At 31.2% G+C, this 13,920-nt stretch overlaps 1 protein-coding gene across 1 annotated transcript in view; it reads left to right on the top strand.

Moving 5' to 3' along the window:
• The window catches only part of LOC139496044 (carnosine N-methyltransferase-like), a 68,361-nt gene extending 55,596 nt beyond the window's left edge, over positions 1-12,765 (top strand). Inside the window, exon 8 of the mRNA XM_071284474.1 lies at positions 12,657-12,765. Within this exon, the coding sequence (XP_071140575.1) occupies positions 12,657-12,761 (105 nt within the window). The 3' untranslated portion in view covers positions 12,762-12,765. The remainder of the gene's footprint in view (positions 1-12,656) is intronic.
• The last annotated feature ends 1,155 nt before the right edge of the window (positions 12,766-13,920 follow it).

Here is a 13,920-nt window from a genome sequence, read left to right as displayed (position 1 = left end):
TAAATTGAAATCTATGAAATTTTGACACAAGGTTTATGACCACAAAAGAAAGGTTGGGATTGATTTTGGGAGTTTTGGTTCCAACAGTTTAGGAGTTAGGGGCCAAAAAAGGGCCCAAATAAGCATTATTCTTGGTTTTCGTACAATAACTTTAGTATAAGTAAATAGAAATCAATGAAATTTAAACACAAGGTTTATGAACACAAAAGGAAGGTTGGGATTGATTTTGGGAGTTTTGGTCCCAACAGTTTAGGAATTAGGGGCCAAAAAGGGGCCCAAATAAGCATTATTCTTGGTTTTCGCAGCATAACTTTAGTATAAGTAAATAGAAATCTATGAAATTTAAACACAAGGTTAATGACCATAAAAGGAAGGTTGGGTTTGATTTTGGGAGGTTTGGTCATAACAGTTTAGGAATAAGGGGCCCAAAGGGTCCAAAATTGAACTTTGTTTGATTTCATCAAAAATTGAATAATTGGGGTTCTTTGATATGCCGAATCTAACTGTGTATGTAGATTCTTAATTTTTGGTCCCGTTTTCAAATTCGTCTACATTAAGGTCCATAGGGTCCAAAATTAAACTTAGTTTGATTTTTACAAGAATTGAATCCTTGGGGTTCTTTGATATGCTGAATCTAAAAATGTACTTAGATTTTTTATTATTGGCCCAGTTTTCAAGTTGGTCCAAATCGGGTCCAAAATTAAACTTTGTTTGATTTCATCAAAAATTGAATAATTGGGGTTCTTTGATATGCCAAATCTAACTGTGTATGTAGATTCTTAATTTTTGGTCCCGTTTTCAGATTGGTCTACATTAAAGTCCAAAGGGTCCAAAATTAAACTAAGTTTGATTTTAACAAAAATTGAATTCTTGGGCTTTTTTGATATGCTGAATCTAAACATATACTTAGATTTTTGATTATGGGCCCAGTTTTCAAGTTGGTTCAAATCAGGATCTAAAATTATTATATTAAGTATTCAGCAATAGCAAGAAATCTTCAAGTGCAATAGCAAGCAATTTTCAATTGCACAGTATTGCGCAATAGCAAGAAATCTTCAATTGCACAATATTGTGCAATAGCAAATAATTCAGTTGCACAGTATTGCGCAATAGCAAGAAATGTCTAATTGCACAATATTGTGCCATAACAAGAAATTTTCAATTGGAGTTATCTTTCTTTGTCCAGAATAGTAGTTGAATCAACTTAAATCATTGTTTTATACAATATACAATGTATATTCACTTTTAATACCAACTGATAAATTAAAACAATCTTTACCATTCAGTAATAACAAGCACTTTATTTTACATTTTAATATTTTATGATGTATTTAAATGAGTAGTTATTGTTGCAAACTCTATTAGGAATGTGAATTGAGATCAGTTTTAGAAAAATGGAAAGGGGGATGTGAAAAAAAATGGGGGGGGGGGTGTTAAATTTTTCTCATTTCAGATTTCATAAATAAAAAGAAAATTTCTTCAAACATTTTTTTGAGAGGATTAATATTCAACAGCATAGTGAATTGCTCAAAGACAAAAAAAATATTTTAAGTTCATTAGACCACATTCATTCTGTGTCAGAAACCTATGCTGTGTCAACTATTTAATCACAATCCAAATTTAGAGCTGAATGCAGCTTAAATGTTGTGTTCATACTTGCCCCTACTGTTCAGGGTTCAACCTCTGCGGTCGTATTTAGCTGCGCCCTGCGGAGCATCTGGTTTTCTGTTGAACTAATAGGAGAAATATTGGTAATATCGAAATAGAAAAAGAACTAAATTACAGAAATCGCTTGAATTTTACAATTATTTAGTTTATGTACAGCTTGTTTGAAAACAATAATAGAAAATATAGGTCATCGATGAGTTAAAAAAGATATTTCAATTTAGATGTCAAAAAATAACATTTTTGCACCAAAGGGAGATAATTTGGAGCTTTTGCAATGATATAAACATTTTTAAAGTCATTTCTGGGCAAACCAAATCGATTTGTCATGGTGATTTTTTGTACCATATTATAAATTATTAACTAATAGTGTAAGAAAGAAAATTTGCGATGAAAAAACAAATGTTTATATTTTTGCTGATTTTTATACCCGCGAGCCTCCTTAACACCTTGAAAAGAAAATTTTAATCTTTCAAATTAACAGATACTAGTAAGTACTACACCTTCTAGTAAAAAACTTGTACATGTAAAAGTATTTGCATTTGCTATATATTTCAGTGATCCTTCTAAAATTTCTGTACTGGTTCCTGGTGCTGGTTTGGGAAGGCTAGCATATGAGATAGCTAAACAGGGATACAGTTGTCAGGGAAATGAATGGAGTCTGTTTATGTTGATGGCATCAAATTTTATACTGAACAAGTTAGGACTATTTGTCAAAACCTCTACTGATTGTTTATGCCCCACCTTCGATAGTAGAGGGGCATTATGTTTTCTGATCTGTGCCTCCGTTCGTCTGTCTGTCTGTCCCGCTTCAACTTTCAAGTTAAAATTTTTGGTTAAAGTTTTTGCTCAAGGTAGTTTTTGATAAAGTTGATTTACCAATCAACTTGGAATGTAGAACACATGTTCCCTTTGATATGATCTTTCCAATTTAAATCCTAATTTAGAGTTTTGACCCCATTTTCATGGTCCACTGAACATATACAATGATTGTGTGAGTGGGGTATCCATGTACTATGAACACATTCTTGTTTGGTCTATGTGTCTGTCTTTCCATTTATCTGCCTGAACTTCTGTCCATAAGTTTTAAATTTAAACATGTTAAAGGTTAAAACTTTAAGTTTTCAGGTTAAAGTGTTTGGTTAAGATATATATAATAACATTTGAAATGGATACACTAAACGAGAAACTTGATAGTTGGAAATGAGTTCATTTTTATAAAAAAGAAGATGTGTTAAGATTGCCAATGATACAACTCTCCACAAGAGATCATATGACACAGAAATTAACAACTATAGGTCACATATGGCCTTCAACATAGGCAAAGCCTATACCACATGGCCAGCTATAAAAGGCCCTGAAATGACAAAAGTAAAATAATTCAAGCAAGAAAACTAATGGCCTAAATGGGGTTAAACATGTTAGTGGGATCCCAACCCTCCCCATAACCTGGGACAGTGATATAACAGTACAATACAATAACAAACTATAAAAATCACATGTTCATTATGAAGGAACATAATATATGCAGTTGAGACACAAATAGTGTTATTCTTTGAACACCTTTCCTTTGCTTGTTATATGTCATTAACATGTTCTTGTACTGAATATTTGAACATTGCCTATGGTTTTACATTTGGATTTAGTTTTTGTACCATTAGCATGATTAGAAAATCTATCAAGCTCTTAATCTACATAATTCTCTAAAATTTATAATTTATCTTGTAGATGCAATGCTGTGAAATCATTTACCCTGTACCCGTGGATACACCAATGGACTAACAATACTTACACCGAGGACCAGACAGCTAGTTGTAAATTCCCTGACGTCAATCCTGCATAGCTACCTCCTAACTCTAACTTCTCAATGGCTGCTGGAGACTTCCTGGAAATATACACTGATCCAGGTTTGTAAAACATGTGAATTCATGTATCTTAGTCTGAATTTGTCATTTGATTGCAATGCAAACTTGATGTTTTGTGCTGACGCGACATTAGGCACCAATCAATTATCAGGGGCGGATCCAGCCATTTTTAAAAGGGGGTCCCAACAGAGAATAAAAGGAGTAGGGTCCACATATGTACCCATTTAAATGCATTAATCGTCCAAAAAAGGGAGTTCAAACACCTGGATCTGCCACTGATTTTAATCAATCTCAACTGAAAATGAACTTTAAAAAGATGATTCTTGGTAGAAATAAGACTTTTTCAGATATTTATCTCATATGAGCTTTAGCATTGTCTAGAAATTAAGCAAAATCTTTGGAAAATGCCTGTCAAATTCATGAATATGACAGTTGTTTTCCATTTGTTGAACTGGTATGTTAAAAAATGGCTAAGCATAGTACAAAGCAGGGTTCATACTCATATCACATTAAATGTGCTCGTCCTGAATATAAACTTTAAAAGTTCAAAGTTAAACACCCAAAAAAAAAAGTGTGAAAATATGTTGTTTTGTTCAATTTGAGGTCATGATCAGAAATGGGAACTTTAAATTTAAAGCAATAAAAGAAGAGAGCAAACCGATTTGATGTTATTATTGAATTGTGATCAGGGAAATATCTAATTTAAAGGAACCAAACATTGATTTAAAACTAATAAAAAAGTTTAAATAAAAATATTATAAGAATTAAAAAAAAAGTGTTTTCGTCCAATATTTGTTTATCTTTGTAAGAGTGGATACAGCTTCCCTATCTTCTTTCATTAAAATTCTGTTTCTGTTTCATATCAATTATTCAATAAGGGCAATGAATTTCATCAATGATGGTATATATAGTAGTCAACCTGGCTGCTCTTTAATAAGATTTTACCAACATCTTGCTGATCTTTTCAAAATTACAATCAGATGTTATATTGCTATACATTCTTTTCTCTGACTTTTATAGAAAGAGCACAAGTAAAGTAGACTGAAAGACCCTTGAGTTATGCAGTTTGTAAGTGGATGGCCCTTTAAATGCATCCATTAATTCAGAGAAAAAACTATGGTTAAATTTGAATTTCTAATCGTTCATGAATGGCAAAGGTATGATATTAGCCATAATTTGGCCCTTGAAATTGTAAAATGTAAAATGTTTAATCCTTGATAGTAAATGAGTAGGGTGATATCAACAGGACACTTATTGCAAAGATATCATATTGAAATTGATGAAATTTATTTAAAATTAGCTGCTTTATTAATTTTTGATAATTATATGAGGCAAATCACTAAACTCCCATTGAAGGTATTTTATCCTGTATAAGACATCTTATAGCTTGTATAGTAAAATAAAATTTTGAAAGGCTCATATAAATCAATATTTTTGTTACAAAACCTCAAAATGAGGCTCTGTTTTATATTTTTACAGTTTTGCATTGATTATGTTAAAATTTAGAGGTTTAAACCATATGTGTAAGACAAAAATTCAAAAATTTGAAAATACTGATTTCTGATAGACTTGTAAACATCTGACATGTCTGAAGGATACTATTTTGTAACTTTGTAATTTTTGTTTTGCTTGAAAATTCAAGGGACCGAAAACGGCATTATCATACCTTTTGCCTTTGTCAATGTTGAATTCAGGGTTTGCAATGATTTTAAAGACAAAATACATTGCAAGTGTTATGAAGGAAAACTATTTGAGTTTTGCAAATGAATGAAATGATATAATATTGCTTCTGATTTCTATGATGAAAATTAACACAATATTTCAAAGCTTTGGATGCATATATGCTTTTTTTTTATGACAAGATGTCTATAGGTAATGTTTTTATTATTAATCTTGCTAGTATGATCAAAAGTATCAAACACTTAAAGAAAACAGAAAACAAAATTATCTAAACAATCAAATTTTTATTGAGAACAATATAAAAGAACGGATATTTTATAACACTACATTCCTACACGCATTTTACAAACCTAGCTCTTGTGTATTGCTGTTCTTGGTCTCGACATCACAGGCAGGCTTTAAATTATCGTTGAAGCTCATGCATCATTTCTGGTTCTAGATTGGCATAAGCACCAGCTGCAGCTAAATTCTAAATACTAGATAACAATTTCTCTACCTCTTCATTGAAGAAGAAAAATCAACATATTTGACTAAATTCTATTACACAAATATTGTCATAAACTGCCAAACATTCTAACCACTAATTATAGAAACACTTAAAACACATAGGTCTATAACTTTAGGACACATTACAATATGTATGCTTAATATAATTGCAAATTATATTTTCTATATTTTTTTTTATTGCAGACACTTTCGATTGTGTTGCTACTGTATTCTTTATAGACACAGCCCACTGTATGATATCATATATAGAGACTATTTACAATATACTCAAACCTGGAGGGTACTGGATTAATCTAGGTAAGATAAAACAAGCATGCCCTCTATATAATATCATATATAGAGACTATTTACAATATACTAAAACCTGGAGGGTACTGGATTAATTTAGGTAAGATAAAACAAGCATGCCCCTCTGTATAATATCATATATATAGAGACTATTTACAATATACTGAAACCTGGAGGTTACTGGATTAATCTAGGTAAGATAAAACAAGCATGCCCCTCTGTATAATATCATATATATAGAGACTATTTACAATATACTGAAACCTGGAGGTTACTGGATTAATCTAGGTAAGATAAAACAAGCATGCCCCTCTGTATAATATCATATATAGAGACTATCTACAATATACTGAAACCTAGAGGTTACTGGATTAATCTAGGTAAGATAAAACCAGCATGCCCCAATGTATTATATCATAACTATATAGTGACTACTTACAATTTTAGTGTGATGTTCTTTAAACGCTTTGAGTACACGCCTGTTGTAAAATATATATATGAATATATTGTTTGGGCTGTTCCAATCATAGTCCAATGTCATACTGTGGATACATAAATATTCGTTGGATACCAAATTGTGTTGGTACAAATGAACCATGAATTGAAATCTTTAACAAATAGCATAATTTCAATGGGCTTTGTATACAGATATCAACAAAATGACAAAATCAAATATCCACGAAAATGCAAGTTTTTATCAATGCACTAAAATTGATACCAAAGAAAACAAATGAATCCACAGTTTATGTTTTTTATGAATGAGCCTCCTAAAGTCATTGAATGGCTACTTAAGAATATAAGAATTTTACAGGAAAATCATCACAACAAGGAAATGTTAAAACACAATGCTAAAATGTGTTATAAACAATTTTTTGTACATAAAAGTAGAATATTGATTTTTATCATCCTTCCCTACGGCTATATCTGTTTCCTCAACGTATCCGTAAAACTCGTATCACGATAGCGCGTGCTCTGAGGAAACATTATCAACTTGAGGTGGAAATATCAACAAATTCTCCCAACATTTATTCCATCATTGTAATGATAGCATGTAACTTACAAAGATGATTTGCACAAATAAATTACCCTTGCATAACATTTTTTGCATTGTGCAATTTTCATGTTGCCAAATTTACCTTTTATTATTGAATAAGCAATAGTAAAAACCTGTCCCACCGGATTCTAAATAACGTCGGCCGGGACTACTTTTTTTTAAATTGAACTCTGTGTACTTACATGAACTCTTGGTATGACCTACATTGAGATCAGTCTACCGAAACCAATGTCAACAATGCGGGGGTGGAAAATTTAACAATTAAAACTATATTTACAGTATAAACCAATTATTCACAGTAAAACCAATAACAAATTTAACTTTAATTGTTGAAATGCACTTGTGTTTAATCACAGCAAAGATCAAACATTTTACATTAAATTATGCAAAGTTCTATCAGAGCTCAAACCCCCTTTTCCTGACAAGTCTAAAGCACTTATTCCGTCTGCTGAAACAAAACAAAACAAAACAAACACACAAAATGGCCACTGATACAGAGAGTGATAGTGAATCATGGGAATCGGGAGACAATTCAGACACGAATACATTATTAACAGCCCTTCATGCAGATACTGGAACTTTTCAAAACCAAGTTCAAGCACTAGATATAAATACCTCCCTGTAAATGTTGACAAATTTCAAAAACAAAGTGCCACAAATAAAAAACAAAAGGAAAATGCAAAAGTAGACAAGAACACTAAAACTGACAGTGATCAAACTGCATCTTTTGGCATAACATCTTCAGCAAAAACTTCAGAGAGTGACCGTTTAATTCTAAATCAAAATGCCACAAATGAAAAACAAAAGGAAAATGCAAAAGAAGACAAGAACACTAAAACTGACAGTGATCAAACTGGCACAACATCCTTAGCAAAAGCATCAGAGAGTGACCGTTTCAGAGATGTAACAGATGCTGATATAAACTCCTTCCTTCAAGAGCAACTTAATACAAATACTTCAAAGAAAACAAAGTCTGATTTGAAAATTTTCCAATTGTTCTTAAAGTCAAAACATGATGAAAAAAGAAACATTGAACAAATACCACCACAAGAGTTGGACAGATATCTTAGTTTTTTTTTTCTTAGCGCCACAAAGGAAAAACAAACAAATGGTACTTTTGAATATGAACCATCATCTCTTAAGTCAATACAGCAGAGCATTAGCCGACATTTAAAGGATAATGAGTATGGATGTAATATTATAACTGATGATGAGTTCCACAAAAGTCGTCATACTCTGAGCGCAAAATTTAAAAACTTAAAATCACTTGGTTTTGGTAATAAACCCAATGCTGCAGACCCTTTGACAGATGACGATCTCAACAAATTTTACATGAAAAATGTTATGGGGTCCAATAGCCCCCGCTCACTTACAAACGCAGTATACATTAATAACAATTACCATTTTGGTTTGAGAGGAGTAACTGAACATTATAATTTATGTTGGGGTGATATATCATTAAAAGTTGACACAAATGGAGACGAATACCTCCAGTATTGTCTGGAAAGGCAGACAAAACAAGACAGGGTGAAAATATAACAAATCTAAGAAAATCAGGACCAATCGCAGTAGAAAACAAAATTGACCGCACCAGATGTCCTGTGTTTCAATATAAACTATTTCGACAAAAAAGACCAGATACCATGAAAAAAGAGGATTCCCATTTTTATATTCAGGCTTCAACGTTTCAGGATAGTAACTATGAATCAAAAATTCTTTGGTACAAAAATCTCAGACTAGGAACTAAATCAATTTCTAAAATAATAAAAGATATGGCCACGGAAGCACTACCCAATAATGATAAAAGACTAACTGGCCACAGCGCAAGGAAGGGTTCAATCCAAAAACAAAAAGACAATGGAGTGAAAGACACAGAAATTGTGCAAAGAACAGGACACAAAAATGTTAACAGTTTGCTGTCATATTCCAAAACAAGCTTGGAACAACAACAAAAAAACATCTCTAATGTTATCTTCAACAAGAGAATCAGATAATAAAGAAAATGCCTCACCAGTATTAGAGGCTATAACATCAACACAGACTCAATCGACTGTAAGTAACAACAGTAAACAGTCAATTTACAAAGGAAATTTTAATTTTTCGAATTTACACCCGGCAATGATAGGTCTATTCACCAACGCAACATTCCATGGAGGAAATTTCAATTTTACAATTAACAATGGGCCATCATCGTCATCAGATCAACAACCCTCAGATGTCAACAAACAGAACAAAAGAAAGCGTCTATGCGTAATTGACAGTGACAGTGATAGTGATTTCTAAAATATTATAATGATTCAATTCATTTATTAGTTCGGAATTATCCAATATTTTCATTACTTAATTTGCTTAAAAACAACTTTTTAAAACTAAACACAATAAATATCTGACCAACAAATGTATTTTATGTATCAAATCAATTTCTTTAATATTATAATGTGAATTTCTCCAGATGCTCTACAAATTATAAGACTCACTCAGTCACTGTATCAGTATCATATTACAAGTGTTAAAAATTTAAAAAAAGTCTTATACTGAAAATTTTGCTTTAAGCAATGTTAATAATGATTTAATGTATTTACAAAGAGAGCAAATTAACAAAAAAAAATCATCTTGCATATATATCAACCTTTTATAACTAGCGTCAATTAATTTAATGTAACCTGAAACCAGTCTGCAAATAACAAAAAAACATAAGAAGATGCAATATTAAAGCACCAATAAAAAAGATTATGAACTCACGATGAAAGCAAATTTACATATATACATGTATATATCGGTAAGGTATATGGCCTTTAACAATGACCAAAATACATACTGTGTAACAAGCTTTACACAAAAGCACCCCAAAAAAAGCTTTTGAACAACATATAAATTGTTTTCTACATATACTGTTGATATAAAATATCAGTTGCAAGTTACAATGTGAAAACTGGTGTAAATCATAATTATATTGGCTATATCAAGGAAAAATCCTTGTCTATAATGTACATTGATCATTCACATGAGATAGACTCAAGTAGGCAAAATATTAAATGATTAATACATATTAAACATGTTAAGATTCCAATCCTAGTATTTACTGCTTCAGTGTAACTAAGTTAGGATTTGAACCTAAGACCTTCTCTTAGAGAGTTGCTCTGACCCCTGAGCTACCTAGTTGAATACACTGAAAGCATATACATACATTTCTCCTAGAATCATAAACATGATGTATTATATCATTTAACTCAAAGTTACCAAAAGAATGATACAAAAAAAGTCATGTATATCAACAGTATGCATCGAAGCAAATATTGAAAAACATTCCAAAATTTCAGGTGATCTGATTGTTTTTGTTCCTCAGTGAACAAAATACCCCCGGAAAATATGTTTTTCTCAATGATAACATTAGGCAAAGCACTTATAGGAAAAAGTAATACTCAATAACTTGAACCAAATACCGTCCCAATGCAATTTGGTGAGGAAGTCGGTATGAAAATAACACCTACTTCCAATGTCTTCTCTTCTCACGTACAAATGGCGGTTGCAAGGTGCGAGATGTCGAGGTATTGCATACAAAAAGGTCAATTTACAAATATCCGTCTTTCTCAAATTAACTTCTCCTTAACGAATTACGACTATTAGATATTTAAGTACTCTCAGACTTCATACAAACAACATTTTGATGCGATATTTCGGGAATTGTTTTTGTGAAGCGTATGCTTAAAAGTTGTTTCGGCAGTCAGCGAGTAGATTTTTTCTTCTTGTGGTGATATGAAATACTATTGTTTTTTAATCTTTCATAAAGCCTTTTTTCTTCTTTTTTTTTGTATTATCTTCAAATAGTATACACCCATATATGAATTATCACGTGCAAAAAACATTTTTCTTCATGTAGTTAATGGGAATATTTTACCCTGCGTATTTTGGCCGCAAGGTGTTCCGCGGTTTAATATGTCGATGACGGGTGTTGCATAGTAACAATAGAGACACTCCGGTAATAACTATTCCCGCAAAATTATTAAAAAAGGAAATTTTGATTAAAAACATTGCTTTGAAAGATGATAAAAATGTTATCTAAATGTGGATTGTATAGATATTGAAAAATATCAGCCCACTCGACAGAATATGAAGCTAAATGGCTCGTTCGCTACGCTCATTCGACATTTAACTTCATATTCTGGCTCGTGGGCTGATATTTTTCTATATCTATATATCCACACCCAGATAACATGTATATATTCATGCAAACCTATCCAAATACTTTAAATATTGGAAAAAGCATGTCACTTACTCAGGTTACTCAGGTCTTTTTGTGTTATTTCGTGAAAGAATAATTTACATTGCTGATGTTAGTAGAGTCTTCGTAAGCTGATCTATTTACTGAAATCACATGTAGTACTGCTGAAAAACTTGTTGTTTCTCGTGAGTTGATGCATATTTCTTTATAATATATATACATATAACCTTATTTATGTTGATTCATGTAACCTATTATTTTTATATTTGTATAAATATATATCCTTAATTGTAAAATTGTTTTACTAATCTCATGAGCAACAGATTCCCATGGTTTGCTTCAGTTTCTTTTTTTTTTTGGAAATATATCACTTTTGAATTCTTCAATAGTTAAGTTTACAGCAATAAACCTCTTAATCTGTAATTATCAGTGTTATTAATTTTTTATTTTTTTTCTGATCCTTTTTAGTTTAAGTTTTAATGATCCTCTTTTTTTTTTAGTCTTGATAATAACCAAATCTCAAATTATTTAAGGCATATAAAGTATGTTGCCAAATTTATAATGCTTAATTGTTTATTGTGTGCATTGGATATCCGTTTGCCTGTATTCATTTCTTTTAATTTTTTTTAAATTTTTTTTTCGCTATGTGTACCCTGTTTGTATTTTTTTGTCAACTTGTATTATATTGTTTGTTTATGTATACGTTTTGCTCAGTGATCCATAATCCCTCAACATTCCACTTGCTTACCTAAGATCGAGGTTGATCAGTATAGAGCGTGTATCGGACGATTTCATAATACTATTGTATCAAAGCAATTACGAATAAACAGTTCTCACTTTTTGAATAGCACCTTGTCACACTCTCGTTACGTGTACGTCTTTTGTTCAGTTATTACTGTTCTTTCATTTTCTGTTTCACTACACAAGCTAGCAATGATGATATTTTTATTACTAGTCACATCGGGAACTATTCATCCTAATCCGGGTCCGTCCGGGGATCTATCTGTATGTCACTTTTAATAAAAATTGAGTATACAATTGAAGGACCACTGCAGTTCTGATGCAATTCATGTATATATGTTTTGTTAAAGTTCCTTTCTAAGATTACCCATTCTAATGATATGAAAAATATAGTTTCCAGAGGATTTAAGTTGGTAAATTGTTTAAGTCTTCTATAAATCTTTAGGCTGACACAACAAAACAATAACAATAACATTTTAAAAAACCAAATCACAGGATAATATGGAAATAAATTAGAAACATTTAATGTTGTTATGATATTATTTGTTACTTATTAATAACTATACAAGGAAAGGAAAATGACATTTTTTGTAATTAGTACTTAAGATCTAAAGTTTACTTTTCTACTTTTCAGAGAGAGGAAAAAGATGTGAGATCTACCTATACACAGAATCCTAAATCTATGCTGCGATATGAATACAGTAGTGTGTTCTTTACCGCTCAGAAACCAGTTTCATGAAAAACCTTGCGTTTAAACTTGTGTAAAAATTTGTACTTATTTCATTATGACATCTGACTTACACATCATGAATTGTACAGTGATATCGATGATTGGTTTTGTCTTATTCTATTATCTATTCTATTTTTGAAGAAAAACCTATGCATTTCACTTTCTTTGAATTTCTGTTCATTTCATCCATAAATGGTCAGAACATTAGTTTATATTTCCATAATCTAGGAAAGCTCAAACTAGGAAAATTAGCTTACAGATATATATTATTGATGTGAAACCAGTGTTATTTGTCTTTGACAGACAAATGATTTCTATTGTTTAGTTTAAGTATGTCTAAATTACTGTAAATTCAAAAATTATTGCGAGGTTTTCATATTGTGAATTATTTGACTGGATACATATTGCAATAATAAAAACAAGCATCTGATATTTGATACATATAGCTTAATGTACGTAGACTTTCATGAACATGATGAAGTTTCTATAATTTATCATGTATTTTTGTCAATCTTAAAAATCGCAATAATAAGTGCACTTAATCATGTTAATAATATATGAGTTTACAGTATACTTCCCATGACCTTTGCTCTTTTATGATTATGTTATACTGATCTGTCCATTTTTGTCAGATTGGTAGAATGAAGTTAGTTTGCTATGAACAAGCAGCCAAACATAGTGCTTTCTGTGAATGTGTAAATTTTATTTTTTATTTGTAGCATAATATTAAAATGATATAACATTTTAAAATGATTGTTTAATGTTTTCTATGGCCCATTGAATACAGAATGAAAAAAAGCTGCATACACTTGAGACTGACTATAGCAATACGTATCAGGACTTCTCTCACATGAAAGGCAAACCTCTTGTATATCTTTACTTGCCTCAGACATAGACGCTGTAAATATTTTATACATCAATCTCCCACTTTCAATTGGTTAATTAGAATTTGTATGGTGGTAGTAAATGTTTAACAAGTATGGAAAAGTCATTCGATTTAATTTTTAGCTGGTCCCATGGGCCAGGTGAGCTTTTCTCACCACTTGTTGTCTGTCATCCTCGTAATAGTAGTTGCTATTTTTATCTTTTTACACTTTGAACTTCTTATAGAAAGAATGTATGGAAAGAAACAAAACATGGCATGAATGTTCCTTATGAGGTGTTTAAC

The sequence above is a fragment of the Mytilus edulis genome, chromosome 11 (genome assembly GCF_963676685.1).
Source record: "Mytilus edulis chromosome 11, xbMytEdul2.2, whole genome shotgun sequence".
NCBI classification, from domain to species: Eukaryota; Metazoa; Mollusca; class Bivalvia; order Mytilida; family Mytilidae; genus Mytilus; species Mytilus edulis.
The sequence above is the reverse complement of the archived record's forward strand: the minus strand, read 5'-3'. Positions and strand labels throughout refer to the sequence as shown.